Source organism: Cyrtonyx montezumae, unplaced genomic scaffold, assembly GCF_038088225.1.
Source record: "Cyrtonyx montezumae isolate F1298 unplaced genomic scaffold, pur_monq_1.0 scaffold_4, whole genome shotgun sequence".
Lineage (NCBI taxonomy): Eukaryota > Metazoa > Chordata > Aves > Galliformes > Odontophoridae > Cyrtonyx > Cyrtonyx montezumae.
The window spans coordinates 27,640,691-27,661,652 of record NW_027072045.1 but is presented as its reverse complement, the minus strand read 5'-3'; the positions used below and the strand labels follow the sequence as shown (position 1 = coordinate 27,661,652).

Here is a 20,962-nt window from a genome sequence, read left to right as displayed (position 1 = left end):
ATTGTGCAACTATCCCACTTCCATACCTAACCAGTCCTAACCCATGCACATATGCAAGTTAAGCTACCACATTGATTAACGTTCTATCATCATGATTTAAATCAGTCAATGATGCTATGCCTACTTAAGGAAAATACCAAGCCTAAGAATGTTTATGAGAAAACACGTAGTGTCATGGGCCTCTCCTTACATCATCTTATTTCTCACTTCCAAGTTAGAGAAAGTGTTGTTTGCAAGGTGCTACTTCTATCAGTAGAAATTCTCATCTACTTCTCCTTCCCCCTCTCTTTTAAGCAGAAAATGATGAATGTAACTTGATTTACTGATATAGAGGTGTAGAATGACACTGAAAGAGACAATAAAGAGAAGCGAGGTAAAAAGCAACTTCCTTACAGCATTCTACCCACAGATACTCCACTTTCCAAGTGAAAACAACTTTTTAAAAATCTTCTAGCCCAACTGCAGAGCTACATACTTGTAAACGTATAGATATATATATCCCCCAGTTGTCTTCCAGTCTTGTCTGAAACTCTTAATATGTTTATCTTTCTATATACTTAAATCTACAGTTATTCAAGATCTTTATATTATTTTACGCACAAAAAAACAAAGAGCAAGCAATGAAATGGCCATTGTCATAAATAGGTACTGAATAGGAATCAGCATACATGAAAATGGAAGAGTAAAAAAAAATCATAGAACTCTGAATTTCAAAATAGCTTGATAAAAAGAGCTGGAGCAAATAAACACAAAAGGTTTAATAACGGGTTATCATTTTTGCATACTGTTTTCTCCTATTCTGCCACTATTTGTACAAGCTACAGAGCACACAGCTTCTTTCTTTCATCTCAGTACTTAATAAATACCCTCCCTGCAAATTAAACTTGAGTGTAACTGCTAGCAGTAATTAGGTGACTAGTTCTATATATACATATATGTGTGTGTGTGTGTGCTTCAAAAACAACTTAAGCTGGCTGGAGACACAATCAGTGAAGGCTTTGCAATAAAAATCTATATTGTGCACCATCCAGCCCTCTCTTCCTTCTAGATGCACCTAGAATTTCATAGAAGTGTATCCCATGTGAAGGCCAAAAGACAGCACTGACCGATTTAGAACAGAAAAATTATATAATGTGCCTTTATCAACGAAGACTCCATGTGCTGACAGTCTCTGCTTTTAGAAGCAGTAATTTCTATCAGATGCTGATATATCCCAAGGGGATCGGAAGGGAGAGGGAATCAGAAGGTATTTGTCTTGTTCTTATTTTTGATTCTATTTTGAACAAAGGCCTTAGGCAAAAACAAGAAAAGCAACTACTTCAGACCCTGAAGACTTGTGCCAACTTGGGAAAAATCAGAGTTCCCCTCTGGCAGGGTGCTCTACATGAAAATAATTTTTCTTTTCAAGTATTTATGGTCGCGTATAACTATGGTGTATCCATTCAAAATAAAGCAGTCAGAACAAATCTCACATTCTCCCATCCATTCTGGATTTATTGTTAGCATCAAAAGTTCACAGGTGCTTCAGAAGGCAGTGAGATCTGAGGTCACTTTCCCTTCAAAAAAAGTATCTGTATGATGACCATCAAGAAAAGCCTAGGCCACAACCAGAAATAATACAAAATGCTCATAAGGTATTTTGCTTTGCACCAACTTGACTCATTTGTCCCCTACTAGGATGTGTAAGAGTTCATAACTATAAATTATTTACTCCTACCTGAAAAACCAACTATTTCTTTACAGATTAATCAACTGTTACTTTTAAAAGCTCTCCTGTTTCTGAAGAGGATAGTGGTTCTGAAAGATCTTTACTGCTAAAGGAGAAGCAATCCCCTAGGTAGTGCAGACAGCAAAATTTGAAATTTAGTGCCATGCTCTAAGCTGTGTATCACTCTTAACTAAGTGCAGTATTTTAAGTACTAACTTCTGACAAAGGGTTCATCTTTCTACTGTTATAATTTCTACGTGGAATAAATTCAGCCCCAATATACTCTTTCTCATTTAGGAAGCTTTTAGGTGATGCCCTCTACACTGACTTGAAGGAAATGTACAATTATTTTGTATCTCCATAGTGGCAAAATTTGATAGTCCCTTGAGGTTTCATGTGAACTCTAGCCACCAGAGAGAAGAAAAGAGGTCGGAAACATTCTGTACAAGACTGACTGTGAAACAAATGTCAATTTCCATAGTATACAATTACCGAAGAAAGTTGGCTACCACTGCTACTGGTAGAAGCAACATTTGGCTCCCTGAGCTTTGAGCTTAGTAACCAACACAACTGTGGAAAGACTCTCTCCATTTTTTCTTTCACTACTCTTCTGGCTGAACCCCAGATAACAGCTGCATTCAAATGAATGCTTATGAGCATCCACCAAATTCAACCTACCTGGAAGGCCAAGTGAAAAAGATCCACAGTAACAGCAGAGTACAAACATTTATGTAATTAATTGTCCTTCAATGTGTTTTTTTTTTTTTTCCCCAGACAAATTCCTCAGATAAGAAAAGTTATCATATGGAGAGATAATTTTATGTGCTTTTCATTTTCATCTTTCTTTTATTTAAAAACTGACTACAATTGTAGGTTATAATTGTGCTACCAGAAAAATAACACTGCTCATCTCCTTAGAAAAGATGTAGAAATCAACAATTCAAGCATGACAGTATGTAACATACTAGACTCGAGTCCTACTAGAACACTTAAATTGGGTTTTTTTTTTTGTTTTTTTTTTAAACCACTATGAGATGCTTCTTCCATAACTAGACAGGGTCATGAAACCTGGGAAAGCAAGCAGTACCTGACAAATTCTGCATTCATGGAATACCAAGTACTGTTTGGAGAGCCACCAACTATTCTTTCTTTCCTAAGATAAAAGGAAAGAAAAAAAAAGAGAAAAAAAAAGAAAAAAAAGAGAAAAAAAAAGAAGAATCTGAGAACAACCTGGAATAGTTCCCCTCTATTTCAGAAAGGGAAAACAGGAAAAGCAACAAAAAACCTGAACAAGGGAAGACTGTAGACCCACAAGAGTACAGGGAGTCTGTTCTAGAGAGTAAATGCAAAGCAAATGCTTGTAGAGATCTGGAGATGAAGAAGAAAATGCATGAAGTTGTCTAACATCAAAAGGCTTCCATTCCAGACTAGCAAACCCAAGCATTAACAAAGCCCTACCAGAGCTACACCCTCAGGGTAGCCTCAACTGCAGGGTGAAGATTTTTTCAGTTTACTGAATCTGTTTCATCTATATAATTTTAAAAAATAGTTTTAGAAACTGGGAACACTATGTGTTTTGTATGCTCACAACAACAATGAAAGAGATTGTGGAAATGGGAAGAAGTCCTTCCTTGTTATGTCAGACTCTGTAAAAGAAGTTCATCTTCAGCAGTCACACAGCATTTGAGAGCATGAGTTGAGAAAAGTTTTTGTATCCTTTTTTTTTTTTTTAAACGAAATAGACCATCCATTTTTTGGCAGCCAAATCTCTGCTTTTAGCTGCACTCAGAATAGTATGCTAAATAGAAATCATGATGCTGGTAAAATGATAAAACAAGACAGCAATACAGGGTAGATGATGATCAAATTCCACTTTTCTCTTCCCCCAGTTTGCTCTGTAACAATAAAATAATAATTAAAAATTGCCCTGACTGGACTAACAAAATAATCATCAGTATTTTTCCAAGAAGGGATGAAAAGGGATGAGAAGGGATGATGAAGGGATGATTTACGACAGAAACCAAGAACCCGAAACACCATCTCACTCCATCACGTTGCAGTTTAAAAAATTATCTGTGTTCTTGCTTGCTTGCCTTGGAACACAGTTTCTGTAACTCAATATTTTTAATAAAGAATGCTATGCCATTTGTCATTTAGCAAGTGAAGCTGCTTTGGAACTTAATTATTAATCTTTAAATTGATTCTCAAACCTACCTTGCATGCAATATTTTCCTAAATGAGGCCTGGATGTCCAGACCGCTGCCCCACAGTTTGCTGGATTGAGCTTACTTATTTTTATTTTTTTTTCCTTAAATAAAATAAAAGTACTATTGACACAGGGATCCCTTGAATGAGTAGCTTCTTAAGATGTAGTTCCCTTCATTTATAGTATTTTTTTCTAATACCTAAGCACCTTATTTCTCAAAATCTTTAAACCTTTGTATGGCATGTCAGGTTTTTTTTTTTTGTTTTTTTTTCGTAGCTAACCCAAAATGTGTTATACTCAGAAGCTCACTGTTTTTTATTTGCATATATATATTGAGTGCACAGTTCATATTTTAAAACAGAAACTTGCTGTATTTTCAGCAGGGTAGCCTTGAGTCATCTAGCCTGGAATTCTAGCAGAGTTAGACTGCCATATACACACGAAAAAAAATCACACTTGGTCTACTTCACAGCAGCATCACCAGCATGAAACTCAAATTTACATTCTGTATGTAAATTTAAAAACTGTCATTGCTACAGTCTTTTAAATCATCTTGGTGCTTCTGAAAAATTGTAATTTGCCATACCTAAAATGCTTATCCATCCATACCAGAAATGGAAAAATCTCCCTTTCATTCCTGCCTACTTGCCCTTATTTTGTTACCTAGCAGTCCTGCACCATGCTAATGCCCTAGCACCTAGAGCACACTTAGTGGAAAAACAAGGCATAAAGTCTCTCAGAAGTCTACTGCAAAGTTCAATATTAAGCTCTCTCTCTATCAATGACAACAGAAAAACTGTCCAGTTCAGAAGGTCACAAGACTAGCTTGTTAACAAAAATAATTCGTTTACTGCTAAGGTATAACTGTAGTATAAGCATATTCTTGTGGTGCTAACATTTTGGTATTTTGAATATTTAAATTCAATTAAGTTTTGGAATAACACTTGAAAAAAATCACAGTGACTTGAATAGGCAGTACTTGAAGTTCTAGATCTTGCTAATCAGATGTATCACCCCTTGACCTCTTTTATAAAAAAATCAAGGAAGAGTAAATGTTACTAGCAGTGGTATTTAGCAGTTTTTCACAGCAGTTTTAAAACTTAATCCATATAAAAATGCTTTTAAAATACCCACATTTCATATATGACAAATGCTAGTGAAATTAATTTGGAGAGCCACATTTTTCAATTGCTATAATTAGAATAGTGCTGAATTTTGGGCTACCTCGAAATTCCCATAAGCAACACCCAGAAACTGAAAACAGTAATCTGACATAAATTCCTTCTTACAATATGGCAGAGGCCCTTACATGGCTGAACAGCATGAGGGTAATCTGGACAGGTTTCTGTAACCCTCCGGAGAGGAAGAACTGCTTTACAGGGCTCTCATCTAGGCAGAGCTCTGACTCATGAACAGGGACAAACCGCCACGGGAGAGCTCAGCAATGTCTAAACAGCAACCTGCCGATCCCATTCCCAGGAACCCCTGCCCTCACTGCAGGAACAATTGAGTTGCTCAATTGTGACGCATCTACCAAGCTGCTGCAGCTGACAGACCGGTAAATTAAAATAAACTAGCACCTATTCTCTCTTAATATTTCCGTCTGCAGGTTGCAGCAACTCTGCAGTTCTTACAGAATAAGCCAACCAGCCTCCAGATCACAGGTGAGAACTGCTGAGGCCACATAAAAGTTAGCTTTGTTTATCAATCAGACCCACTGCAGTCTTCACTTGTACACACAGTACTTTCAGATGTGGAACACTGAGTAAAAATATTAAGCACTCCTGTCAACACTTTTCCTTCTTTATTTAATAATAATATACTGTAGACTATGTAACTGATCTAGAGTTGTAGAGAACCTCCTGTTATGTACAGTGTTCTTCCACATGAGATGAATGAAGACGTCAGAACAAAACCCAGCTCATCTCAGATTCAGAACAAGCTCTGCAAATCTGTCTTCAAAGAAAAAGAGAAAACAAAAAGGAAACAGAGAAACATGCTGTCTACTGCACTGACTGGCAACGCAGTCCTACATGTGCCTTTGAAAGCATGCTCAAAACAAGTAACACTACTGTACCTCCTCACAAACTGATCAAATCAGTAGTTCTTTTTGCTTTTCATGCTTAAAAACACTAGGTAAACTCCCATTTTAAACTTCTATTCTGATAAATCATTATCTCTATCAAATACATAAGTAGGAGAAAAATATACTAATTTAGCATATGGCTACAGATAAGGCAGCGAAGTTAAACTCAGAACTCTGAAGTACAAACATTACTGAAAGAACAGAATGGTTTTAGGCAACAAGTCCAAGAAAAATATCAAATAGACACACAGGACAGTTACACTAAAATAAAGCTTTTGAGTAAAGCACGAGGTGTGCAGGAACAGTGTCTTATAACACCTGCACAGAGTCCCTAAATAACAATCAGATTTTCAGTGTCCTTTTTTGGGAAAAAGCTACACTTTCAAAAGAAATTATTCTAGAGATGTGCAAGAAACCCCTATAATTTGGCATTTCAAATTTCCAGAGCAATTAACTCACCAGTGTATCACATCACTTAACGTTAATTAATTGCTAAAGATTTAGTTATGTAACTTAGAGCAGCTAAGGATAAAACGGCTCCCAAGCTTCCAAGACTTGAGTTTCATGCCAAATTAATATCTGTGATGCACAGGGATTCACCCTCTCCTCTGAGACTTCCAAATCAAGCAGAACTTCTCCTTCCAGCACCAAGTAATGGGAACAAATCAACTACACATCATTCAACCATTAGTGGAATCGGTCCATCACGGCATGTACAGCTTTACCCTTGAAAGGTTCTGAGGAAGTCCTCTCATCACTCAGAGTACAAAAAAGTTGAGGGTTCCCAGAACAGCACCTCTTAAGCACCTCTTGTCCCGTCCCCCCCCAAACTTGGTTCACTGTTATGTCCTGCTTTTATTTCTTCAGGATAAATCTCAATCAGGTGTTGTGTTTGAAAACATGCTTGTTCTCAAGATAAGCACCAAGTAGGGAATGTAGTGATTTATCTTATTCTCAAATATAGAATAGTTATAGGTGGTATTGGCTCAGAAAAAAAAAAGGGAAACAAACAATTCTGAGTCTACCTACTCAGCAGGGGATTAACTTAAGCGTGGAGCTCAAACTCCTTTACAGCTTTACTCCTGTACTGCTCCAAAACATGGCACTAACATAGCTACACAGTCAGAAAAGGGGAGTAAAGCAACAGGCAGCTGAACTTCATTCCCAGCTGTCAACTGCTACCATATGTATGGCATCTTATTCATGTGGGTGACTGGTGTTTGACTACGGAATATGGAAGAAGTTTTAATCATTTAGATAATATACAGTTTTGGAAGTGTGAATAGAGGTCACCTGCACACTCCAAAGTTCACTAAAACATAATGAAAAAGGGAGAGTTTCACTCTCACAATGGACTTAGGAGGTGATTTGATTGTACAACTCTACTCTGTTTTTCCAAAGTGACTTTGGAAGTCCCTTGTTTCTAAGATGTTCTTCCTGTAATCCTATTGATGCTGCAGCTCAGGGAAAAGACCTGAAGAATCAAGGCAACGTGGTTCAATCAGGTAAGTCCACATGGCCAGCAACTCAATTCCATGTCAAAACGATACTCACGGAATATTTACCTTACAATGCTTAACATTTACCATCTGCCTAATAACAAAGCCTCTTGTAGTCTGACAGTGGTATCACAAACTGTCTTGTCTTCAATAGCACAAATTTTGGGACCTTTCACTAAATGACATTACAGAAGGTGGGAAAAAAAAAAGAAAAACAGAAAAACAAACAACAGACTTTGAAACATGGCTTTCTGACTGTTGAATTTGTTGAAATTGTACTCACAGTCCACAAACATACACACACAGTCATACAGAGTTACCTGTAAGCAACCAGTATAAAAAAAAGCTAAAAAAACAGACAAAAAAAATCTTGCTATCATTAACCTGGAAAAGCTTGATCTGCAGCATACTCTTGCATCATTTACTCCTAATATCTGATCCAGAACCACTGAAAAAACGTAAGGACTTCCACCCCAAGCCCAAGAAATCTTGAGAATTTCCCAGCCTTATCACCCAGGGAAAACTTGCTTGTTACTTTACTGAGTTTGCCATAATGATAACATGCTTTTAAAAACTATTCAGTGTAGCTCTGAGTAAGGCTTTGAGCTTGTCTGGAGTGCAGTGGAGTAAAAGACCTAGAATTTCTCCTAATGTTTGCAAGACAGTAGCTCACACAAGTATTACAGAATTTCTGTTTTGTGTGCCAATCAATTGAAACATTACAACAGAAAGTCTCAAGCTTTCCAGCATTATAATTCTGAGGAGGACAGGCTGTTCTGAACTCTGTCAGAAGCACAGGCAGTGTTTGACATTGACTAATTTGGAAGTGTACATTAATGACAGAGTGCCCTTGAGAGGAAAACAAAAAATTAGGAAATTGATGTCATTGACACAGGACACTGCCCATTCACAACACTAACAATGGGACTCTGATTTTGTAGTAGTGGGAAGAGCCACTGTTACATGCTCATAGAGACATACCCCGATGGCTGTCAGTGATTAGGCTTGTTTTGTTATTCATTCACTAAGTCTCACTCATGTCACAACACTGGGAATAAATGCTTCAGAGGTTCATTATCTTGGCAACCAGCAAAAATTTTAACAAGGTATATATAAGAAAATTTTAGCTTTGTTTTTTCCTTCAATCATGTTGAACAGGTTTGAGAAGCTGGTATGTGACAGAAGCCAACTGGGCATGCGTGTCCAACACTGGACACAGCAACACCATGCCTGAGCTGGCAAGGTAAGGAACTCATGTCTCAGGGTTGTTTTCTGGCTGAGAAGTTGAGATATACACTAAGCTTATTAAACCATACCAAGCAGAAAATGGTTGAGTGCTTTCTCTTGAAAGTTGGACTGAGCTATTTAAAATATTGAAAACACATGTTTGCTGGGGCCACCAAACCCATCAGAGCAGGGGGATGTAATGAAGTTGCTTAAGGAATATAGAGAGTGAGGCCAAAACAAGTTCCCTGAGGAATTTAAGATTCTAACCCAAATGGTTCAGAAAGCACAGAGCACACCTCACTATTCCAGAAACTGTTTATGGAGAAATGCATTTGTGACATAAGTGAATTTCAGCACACAAAAAGAAGAATAAAGAACATCACTAGCTGACAGCACAATAGGTTCCATAAAATAATGATGGGTCCTGCAAACTTATATCAGCCTCAAAATTGGGAAGAAGAATCTTCCCAATGAGTGATGGGTGCCTCTCCTCTGATAATTTTTCTATTACTTCTCTGCAAGTTATGCACATTCAATATATCTTGAGCCCTGCTATTGAGTAAAATCTCTCCTCTTGCTACACGCCTCAACCTAATTACTTATATAGAAAATTTCCACAGGCAAAAAGTTTAAATTCATTACAATTATATACAATGATAAGAAAGTGAGGAGAATTGCTAAATAATGTAACGCAGACAATCTAAAATGCAATGAACTTTGTAGATTACATACAGGAAAGAACGTTTAGCCAAGGGTACTACTGTAGAAATACATACAAACTTCATTTTAAGTGGTCAAGTAGTTGCAATGAAGCTACTGGCTCTTTAGCAGGGTCTGTTGTGATACAACAAAGGAAAGTGATTTCTAACTAAAAGAGGGGAGATTTAGACTGGATAGAAATAAAAAGATATTTTCTATAACAAAGGCAGAGAAGCATTGGAACAGGTTGCCCATGCGCTATATGAGACAGTTTGTAAGATAATTTATGTATGTAAAATGAAGCTCTGTCTGCAAGTATTTTTCATAGATAGTTTTGTAATTTTACAGACTATTTTTGGATTAAATATAACCCAATCCAGTATACATACACATCTACCAGAAAAATGAAGTTTGGCTAATTACTCACAAAACAATTAGTAAAAAATTAAAAAAAATGTCCATGCTTTCAGCACATATCAGGTTTTATAAATTAACTATGAATTGGTTCATTTTTTCTAAATTAAATGATCAAGCGTATCAGTTTATCACAATCCTACAAAACTCAATCTCCTTCAAGTAACAGATCAAGTAAAAAGAAAGAATATAAGAGGGACGAAGTTAAAAGCTCTCAAAATAAAGGCAATACTGGGCAAGTGTTGTAATTACCTGAACTACAGAAAACAGTGGGACTCGAATGTTCAACATAGCGTCATATAATCTTTCTTAGCATTATCACTTATTTGAGCAGATATGCCAATATTCACATCATTTGGAGTAACTAAAATATATATTGCAGTTTATAATCAAGCTTTTTTTCTTAAGCAATGCATCTATCTACAATATCTAGTTGTTTTGTAATAAAACAAACAAACAAACAAAAACAGTTGCACAACCACAAAAAAATAAATCAAAAGCTTACAATTAGACAGCAAGAAGCAGAGCAGAAAAAAGTGACAACATTATTTGCTGAGGTATGTATTAGAAAAACATTACTGTGAAGTCTTAAGAGTAACTATATGAAACCTTCCCAAAAAATCTTACGTTATATCTTCCCCTTATCTGCCTGGCCTACAAATCCAAATTAATTGTGTCAAGCTACATTCTTCCAAGATCACCTGGCTTCATTAGTAATAAAATAATAACAGCTTTCTTTAATGGCTAAGTTAGATCCACAGCAGCAAGAGAATTGTTAGAATGAACAGAAGCTAGTTTATAGTCAGTTTCTCAATAAGAGCACCAATTCTGAGCATGAACAATGTGACATTCTTTATATGCACTCTCAGAAAAACAAGAATGAAAACGTGCTCTGACTGCTGCCAAAGCTGTGTTGTCTAAAATCCAAGTTATAAAATGCTATCATGTTACACTTGAAATCCAGTACTTGAGCTAGAAAGAGAAAAAAACTTCAAAGAATACATCATATTGCAGTTCTAACCTCAGCTCACCAAAGCTGGAATAAACAATGATAAAAATCATGCAAATATGGTGTGGTCAGCAATACATGTCCTGTCTACACAAGCAAGCGAGCTGTTTTAAATGCTTTAAAGTCAGGAACCCTGTGAAAAGATTCAGATTTTTTTCCTTTCCAGATCAGTGTCTGCTGCTAGACAGGCACACAGTCTCAATTAAAATTACAGAAAGAAGCTGATGAGTAGTAAAATACTGTATTCACGGATCTGAATTTAGTTTGTTGGCAGAACTCTAAAACAATCCATTATTTATGAACTGTATGCACTTACATGCATGCATATTTTACAGATTTAATATAATGGATCCAATCACTTGGAGGGATTGCAAGAGTGCAGATTAAAGCAAGATGTCACATATCATATTAGATATAAAGCCAAAATTTAATGAGACAAGTAAAGGTCAGAGTAGCAGCACACTGCAGTTTCAACTTGATATCCCCATTCCTCCCTGTTCTTAAGTGTGCAACATAACTTGAACTTTAAGCAGAAAGCAAAACAAGGCACGGATATAAAAGTATAAATCCAATGCAAAGATCACCAAAACAATCAGCAAAGCTAAACATTAGTTTCTGCTTCAGAAATTAATGCAACTTATTTTATCATCTGTAGTCTTAATTTTCCAAACCATTATCAAGCAATGTTCAGTGATCAATGCCTGATTATTTAATTTCTAATACTTGAAAATTTGAAGTTACTTATGTTCCCAGATGGTGGGTCAAGTTAAAAAAAAAATGTAGCCATCAAACACGTCCAACAGTAACAGAGTGCCGCAAAATGCATTACCTGCATTTTACTTGATAATCTGGATTCCAACTGTGTTTGGTATTGTACCACACACAAAAAAACCCTCTACCATTATTCCTCTTCCCCTCTCCTCATTCCTTATTGTCTATCACTATTCTTGGCACAATTTTCTACAGACTAATAAAGTTTTGAAAGAAAAAATATTTATTTCAATATAAATTTTCCTTAAAGCCTTACAAGCATCCAATCTGTTCTGTTTACCATCTTAAATTACTTCATCTGGAAAAGAAAAAATTAGTCAATTACGACAGTAGATGAAAGTGGACAACAGAAAGCAATGGTAAGAAAGAACTTGAGAGCAGCCCTGTGAAGAAGTCTTGGGGGGTCCTGGTGGACAAGAAGCTGGACATGAGTCAGCAGTGTGTGCATGCACCCTGGATGGCCAACTATACCCTGAGCTGCATCAGAAAAGGGGCGGCCAGCAGGGACAGGGAGGTGATTGTCCCCCTCTACTCAGCTCTTGTGAGAGAGCTTACGTAAGCACGCTTATGGACTGCTCCATTTTTCCCTTTGCAACACATTAAATACTCCAAGTTTGCCATTCTGCCTATGGGTAATTTTGTTTCAACATAGCACTGCTTTTCTAACTTTAAAGCCAGAGATTGAAATAACTCAATGATCCCATCTATTACTTGCTTCTTAAATTCTGTTGGTTTTGTTTGTTTTTGTTTTTCTAACTCCAATCATTTTATTAACTACTGTCTAATTCTCCTACAGTCCTTAATAGTACACTATTACCATTGCAAAGTGAACTTTTAAAAGAGTCAGTTACAAGACCTTAGAGGCTATCTGTTCATTTCCCACCATTCTGCTCAAATTACTATATTTCATTGCAGTCAGTTTTCCAAGGATGTCTTTTTTTTTTTTTTAAACATGCCCTTATTCTTTGAACTTTTAAAATCTCACACAAAACTTTGCATTTGTATCTTACATTTTTTTAAGCACATTTCTACCAACGGATCCCTACAAAGTAAAACAAGCTGAAAGTTAGTATGAGTTTTAATCTTAGGATATCTTCTTGCAGAGAACCTACAATGAAGTTCGAATCCAAACTCAGGACTCCAAATTTGAAATTCATTGAACCTCTATTTCTCAACCAGCAGTAAGGCTTTTTGAATGAGCTTTTGCTTTCTCCTGGTACTTCAAATAAACACTTATTTAATAAGGACTTAATTTAGTAGTTGGGTAGAGATAGTGATAGGAGGATGGTTGGACTAGATGATCTTATAGGTCCTTTCCAACCTTATGAACTTATGAACTTATGAACTATTTAAGTTATACATAAGATTATTTACACACCTCTCCCTTCTCCAATATTGCTGCAAAAATTCCTGTTTTAATTTTTGGTTTACATTTAAATATTTTTTTCCCTGTCCTCACATTTCTTCTTCTGCCAAAGCTTACTGAATAACAGCTTCTTTAAGATTACCAGAATTCCTTTTTTTCTCTCTCTCACCCTTCTATCCCTCATTTTAAAGCCTCTTAGTCATGTTATGTTATTCATGCACAACTGTTTGAAGTTTGAATCTTATCTGAAACAAAAACTAGGAGATGACAACCCTTCTGGAGAAAAATTCAATTCCAGATGGTAACTGCAGCTGAACGAGGTCCCAACTCAGAGCCAGAAAAGTTCACTGGCAGAAACTTATCAGCATAAAAAATGGAGCACTGACATAGAAACACCTATGTTTCAGAGCTTGATTTTTTTATGGTTTTTTTCTTTCTTTTTTTTTTCCAATTCACGCTATAAAGGTTCTGTGCATCTCATAGTGTAATTATTAAATAACATCTTCACAGCTAGACTAAAAGGCGGTTAGATACCAAAGAACATTTAGAAATAAATTAACTGAGGTCAAATAAGTCATTTCAAGGAGAGATGGAAGAACAAGTCCAAGTTTTGTAATTCTGGCTCTACCGTGTGCATTTACTTCTAATACTCTGCAATCTGCATGTAGGAAAAGAAACTGAATTTCACAACTCCGAACTAGCCGTGACACGTAACCTAAAAACAAATGCAGAACTATACTCTTAACAGAATTGTGAGAAAAGGCACATTTCAGTTATAATTGTTATTGTTCATCAGATTCAGAAAGAGAAAATATCTTTGTATAAAAAAGCTTTGCATTTTCATCTTTGATGGACAAGCTTCCAAGTTCCTAGAGAATAAGCGTGGTTAGCATCACAGAATGATGCAAGCTAAAAGAGACCTTATCAGGTCATGTAGTCCAACCCATCTCTTAAAGCAGGGTCAGCCCCAAACTTGGCTGCCTGGGGACTCATTTTAGTCACTTACAGAAATCTCCAAGCATTAAGATTCAAAAACTTCTCTGAGCAACATGTTTAACCGCTTCTTTGTGCTTCATTTTCTCACTGATGTAGGATTCCTCACTGCTGTATGGGACCTTGCCATTGCTACCTGACATTAGAACCTGGCTCAGTGTTTCTTACAACCCTTCCATCTCCTCTTTCAGGCACATCATAGCTGTAACCAGAACAGCAAGTGTTTGAAAAGAATGAAGAGTAAAACTTCAGAATAGATTATTTCAAAAATATACCTGAAAACATACCTGGGGAAACAGAATCACATGAAGACACTAAGTAGCTCTCATTACAGACACAGTACACAATACAAAGCACCAAGTTAATCCAAACTCAATCCTCCAAATAATTAGTTATTTTTAAGAAAGAACAAACCTGGGCTACTTTGACAGAGTTTTGAGTAGAGCCACCAGCATGATATTCTACTTTGAACTTCTTCACAAGTTCCTCAAATCTGTTAAAAACAAAGGAAAAAAAGGAAGAATATTAGGAGATGATATCTGAAAATGATAAATTCAGTTACATTAGCTGCTACAGAATATGCAAGCTGAGGGCACCTCTTTAGGCTTTCTCCAAACTACAAAGCAGCATGTGACACTGAATGGAGTCCTTTACCTTAAAATTCTAACTCAATAACTGAAACACATTACCTGAAACACACGTGATTGTAACGAGCTTTCAGATGGACAAAATACAGGTTTTATACATGAAAACATTCAGATACTCATCCTAACTCATCAACTTAGAAGGTTAAATAAACAACTGTGATACAATCAAAGCTTTCACATGAAATACTGTATTTTGACAGGTGAAGGACTTCTGTGAACTAATCTATTGCTTTAACAAAAAAAAAAATCACATGATGACCTTTCAAATCTTCAAGCCATGCTGCTATGAAAGCAGTATAGTATTCTCTGGCATCGTTTGGTAGTATATTTTTAGTTTTGAACTTTAAAACAAAATGTATCAACTTTCCAGGGAAATCTCTACCCTTGTATTTCAGAGCAACTTTACGATTAAGACCACCCAGATAAAAATGCATCAGAGACTCCTCCATGCCAAGGATAAATTTGCATCACAGATCACTGTCCACAGAGCTACTCTTTTCTCTATTCACAGCCTACAGAAAAGCTAAGTGAAGCAAAATGGGAAAGGAAACTGGAAGGTAAGAGCTGTGGAGACTGCAGGGAGAAAGACTCAGCACAAATATGCCACCTTTAAGCACACTTGAAAATGAGTAGATTGAATAGCAAGATTAACAATCTCAGAAGACATTAGACTCAGGATAAACTACTCCTACAGGCAAGCTAAAAGGTTTAATGTAAAAGTTTGCACATTTGAGGTTCAAAATGACCTTGAGGACAATCCTAATTAATAGTGTGTTTGTCCCTACTTACAATGTCTACTAACATTAGATATTTACCTCTAAAAATGAAGCTTGTCCCCTTAGAACTACTATATCCCAGCATACCTTATTGTATTTAACTCTATCATCTCTTTAGACAGCAACATTTTATCTCAGACACAACAAAAATGAATGCTACCTGTCAATCCCACTTCTCCTCCCCACAGTCCAAATCCCCCTATAGCAACTAAATGATGGATTTGGGGACAGATTTGTAAAATAATGATTTGTTTATTTAGAAGGCTTTAGTTTTCAAACCCATAAGATCATTATTATTTCTACAATAATTTCCATTTAAAATATTTGAATAATGAGCTACTCACCCTAACTACCAATGGGCAGGCAATTAGAAAGAACCAAGAACTAAATTACTATATATGCTTTTCACAGTTATCCGCACTACTAATTATCCATCAATTCTATGTAAAGGAATTGAAACCTCAAATGATAGCAAGCAGCTGAAAGCGGAAAAAAATAAAACACCAAATCTCATAACAATTGCTTCTCAAGCCAAGAGACAAACTGTCATGAACCGAGTTAGTACCTCGGCAGTATTTTGCCTTCAATTTAATTAACCTTTTAAACCAATTCAAGTGTTTGCTGTCTGTATCACACAGCTACTTTTGCTTTTTTTATATATCAACAAGCATTCCAATTAGTATTTTAATTCCTTTACGTACAGGCATCTGATGTTTCAATGACTTAATCATTTAGTGGCATGTTAAACTTTACATAGTATAGTGTAACACATGACATATAACAGAAGCTCTAAATTTAAATGATAATGCGTTTAAATAATTCATTTTGTAGTTTGAAAGAGTATCTCTAGAACAAAATAGGTGGCATGTGATTTTGGAAATGGATGGATTTTGGAAATTGGAAATGATGGAAAGAAATAGCTTTAAAATACCACCTTCATGTCATGATCTCGATGTGATAGTTATATGAGAAACAACCTCAATAAATTATTTTGCAATTATTTGACGTAAGACAAGTAAACAAAGATCACTCTTTCACTATTTCTGACTCAACATTAAAAGGCATAACTCCCTTTTCTTTGAATTAATGTAGTAACTCCACAACTTTAAAAGGATGTTATATAGAACAAGACTTCATAAAAATACAAGGAAAGCACTGTTGCTCTATCTTCCATTGCCTATCAAAACCAAAACATAAATTGGGCTGTTTTAATCCACAAGAGGTCTATAACTGACTCTTATCAAATATAACCCCAAAATTAAGATTGCCAACAGCTTCTATCTTAAGGAAATTAAAATGCACAATTTTGTTTTTTCTTGGCACGTGATTGTGAAAAATAATAAGACAGACTGAAGAGACAGACCAGGGAGTAGGTACGCCTGTGGAACACCTCTCTTATGAGGAAAGGCTGAGAGACCTGGGTCTGTTCAGCCTTGAAAAAAGAAGACTCAGAGGGGGAATCTGATCCACGTCTATAAGTATCTAAGGAGTGGGGGCAAAGGGATGAGGCTGGACTCTTCTCAGCAGTGTGTGGTGATAGGATGAAAGGAAATGGTCACAAACTGAAGCATAGGAAGATACGCACAAATGTGTGTGGGAACTTCTTTGCAGTAATGGTGACAGGCTGCCCAGAGAAGTGGTGAAGTCTCCGTACTGGGGATGTTCAAGACCTGCCTGGACACCTACCTGTGCAACCTGGGCTAGGGAGCTGCTTTGGTACAGAGATGGACTAGATGATCACTAGAGGTCCCTTCCAACCCCTACAATTCTGTGATTCCATGATATTCAAGATGTCAGTAAATAGGACAGGAAGTATATAAAAATTGAAGTTTTATTGTCTGCTGTATGTCTGACCTTCGAAGAGAAGATTATGTCATTCCAACATAATAACAAAGAACTCTATTTTAAGAAAGGAAGTTCAACTGTAGGAGATCCTCCAAAGCCCATGAATACTAAACAGAGCTTCTGCATGTGCTTCAGGAGTAAGGCGTCATCATATTTAGGATAATCCAAGAAAATTAGAACTGCAAGATCAAAACTGAATAATATTTTTGTTCCTTGCCCTACAATTGTTGGCCTTTGAGTATTTCTTAAGGCTCTGCTATATCTGAGAACTGTGACCTTTCTCTTGGACCTAGCAATATACCATTGCCCTAAATAATGGAATAATAAATCCCACCATCAGCACCATAGTGAGGGGGCCCTGTTCTCAGTATCATTAATGCACTGACCACATTGCAGCCTATTTTAACAAAAAAAGTTTGCATTTGCAACAGCATGCATTTTCAGCTTTGATCAACGTCAGCACTGCCAAGGAGGATATGTTAATGTTACACTCAATTATACTATAGGCAATAGCACTTCTGTCATTTTTTGCCTTGCTTTCCTCCTCTCTGTTTAGAAAAAGATCTGCTCCTAATTGTATTTGATACTGAAAGGTAAGACTTTTCAGTAAACTCACATCTGAGAAAGCTCATGTCTATGGAAAAAAAGTGTAAGAAAGTAACAGAAGAATCTATTATATACAAGAATGGGGAAAAAAAAACAAAAACAAATTACACTTCTTTATGATACAGGAGATGGAAGTGTATTTCTAGAAGGCACAGACTCCTCTAACAGATGTCACACCTCAACCTCAGTCAAACCAGTGAGCTCTTAGGACTTCCCCAGCGAGTCCTCCTGGTTTCTCTCCTCAATCACTGCCAATTCACCATTCACCCACTGTGAGCATCAATACCCATCTCTTTGGTTCCTCTTGCCAAACTCATTATACTTTTACAAAGAGCCTCTTAAAATACCCCATTTCATCTCCCAGAAAAACTCATCTCAGTACCCGCCAGTACCTCCTCAAACTCATTTCTACTTTCAGACAGCAGACAAGGACCTGTGTGGTGGCTGTCCCTCAGTGACACAGCTCTGCTGCTCTCCCCTTTCCCAAGCCTTCCAAGTCGGAGCTGCTTATTTTCATTTCCACAGCCATACAGAGCATCACAGCACAAAACGTGCCATCCTTCATTCAGGATGTTTAGATTTACAGCAGCCTCAGGTCACAAAGCCAACAAAAAATACCTTTTCTCTGACTATCCCATGATACCAACCAACGTCCAGTTACTAGCATTTTCTATGAATATTAGTAAATCTATTTTAACTCTTTCACCAAAATGTCTACAGAAACTAACTTACCAACTTAACACCAACTTAACACCAACAATCCTCTACCAGATCAATACTCATCTCTTCTAGCTTGCTTTACAGAGACCAGGGTTTTTTGGAGCTGGGGTTGTAATCTTGTTCTGCGTTACACAGCATGAAATAGTCATGTTGGGCTCATCATTACTAAACTAGTAATAAAAATAAGCACATGAAACATTCCGTACAACTGAATGCAGGCTACATAAGGAAATGGATTAATGACAACATAAATTAAAACAATGAAAGTAATGTCATTAAGTTTCTGGATAATAATTACATTGAACTACAAAGGAAAGCATTCTGAAAACTAAAATGGTCATAGAATAGCTAAATTTGACTGTCGGCTTTGGGAAAAAACTGCCTCTGATAAGTATGTCAGGAGTTAGTTATCTGCAAGAAGTAGAGAAATGTAACCTCATGTTTTTCACTAGGGTTTGCTGCCCTGGATATCTGCTTATTACTTAAAGAGCACCCAGTGATATTCATCAGCAGAAAGCTACACTTAATTAAAAAAACAACAACAAAAAATCACATACCAAAGACAGGAAGAAAAAATATTTTTTGCCCATTTTGCTTCTGTATGCTGGATAACCTGATCGTAAGAAAAAAAGTTCTTATTTTGAATAATGATAATTCAATACCTCCAGTAGGTTGTACATATTTGCTTGGTATTACGAAAGAACTGAAAAACATTAAGATGATTACTCTTAAGTAATCAAGAAAAGGTTGCAAGTTGCATGTAACTCGAGGTAAGTTGGGGCCACAAAGGTAAGTTTTGTTAATACCTTTCAAGAGGAATGTACACTAGCATTTGGTATGCTTTCAGGCTATTGGATGAATTTAAATTGGATTTTAATTAAAAATCCTAATTAATGGTGATTCTGACACATTTCCCAGATATTTATTTTTAGTTGCAAGAAGTGGTCCTATTAAAATATGGATGCAACTAAGTGTTCAGCTGTGAGGAGAACCAGACTAATACACCAACAATTAAATGTTTGATCCTTTTAATTGCTTTTTTTTTAATCTACTTAAATCTTCACATTAAGTAATCTGTGACAGAATGTCTATGAAATCACTTCATAAATTAAAGATGAATTATGCAAGTGAATATCATGTTATACAACCTGCTTTCAGAATACCAAAAGATCAAGAAAACTACATAAGAAGTTCCAAATATCATTGCTGTTTTTTAAGAAAGCCTTTAAGGAATAAATCAACTGAAACCTGAACAATGCCAAGCCTGCAACATGACTGCCTTGAAGGTCACAGCAGAGGCTGTTTGCATACATCTGGACAAGGCTGTCACCTCCTGCACTGCCTTGCAGCCTGGGCCAGGGCTGGCATTAGCCCACCACAGGCAGCCCCACTGCCAGGCAGGAAGCTTGCCCCAGTCAGCCCACATCCTGAAGCCCTCATCACTAGATCCTGAGTGAAATTTCATTCTGATCTAAGGAAGAGGTACTGATTTTTAAAACAGAACTTTTGGGGCAAATACTGTGGGTAAAAAGAAAAGTAAATCATACTTGAAAGAATGTACCTAATTTCTCTAAACTGTACAACACAGTGTTCAAAGTTTGAATCCTATAAAAACAATTTTATATATGACTTACTTCATCCCTAGTCATTTACATAAAGCCAGTTAAGATCGAGATGCAGATATAATTGGTTGTTCTGGCTTAAAATTGGTCCTGAAAGAGCCAAAGTATTGCCTTTGAGAAATGAGGTACAATCACAGAGGTACATGAGAAAACTTTGTAACAGCTGCTTGGCAATGACTGACTTTACCCAGAGCTAGTTCTTCTACTTATTAGCTTGGCACAGAATTAAAGAGTTCAGGAATGGGAATGGGGAATAGAGGGGAAGAATAAAACATGCTAAAAAGGAAGCACTGGAGACAGGTTAGCAACATGGACATATAACACAATGGAAAGCTAAATGTGTTAGGACAGCTACAATCAAATGTAGTAGATTGCCATATTTTTCTCTAATATTTACAAAAGTTCAGAAAACAGTGACTCTTCATGAAAGTATTTACTGTTGCAAACTAGAATTTCACATAAAGTATTTTCCTAATCACCTCATCCAAACAAACAGCAAATGAAAAAAAGCCAGTAATTCCAACCAGGTTAGGATTATGAGTACCAAATGTTAATATATGAAAGAAGAAAAAAATGCATAGGCAAATTGCAAGATTCATAGCTTTGAAATATTTTACCACAAATGTTAGTGAGGTTGAAAAAAATGCACTTAAATGTCAGTTTGATAAAAGCCAAAAGAACATTTTCCACATGTGTTTGCATTTAGGCATATTGAAACAAGATGGAAAAAGTAACAGTCATTCAAACGTAAGGTTAAAACATCAGCTC

The 20,962-nt window shown here is 36.4% G+C and overlaps 1 protein-coding gene across 7 annotated transcripts in view; it reads right to left on the bottom strand.

Moving 5' to 3' along the window:
• The window catches only part of ADK (adenosine kinase), a 260,222-nt gene that overhangs the window by 173,057 nt on the left and 66,203 nt on the right, over positions 1 to 20,962 (bottom strand). For all 7 annotated transcript variants that reach the window (XM_065746525.1, XM_065746522.1, XM_065746524.1 and 4 more), the window contains one exon: positions 14,393 to 14,471. In XM_065746525.1, coding sequence (XP_065602597.1) covers positions 14,393 to 14,471 — 79 coding nt within the window. The remainder of the gene's footprint in view (positions 1 to 14,392; positions 14,472 to 20,962) is intronic.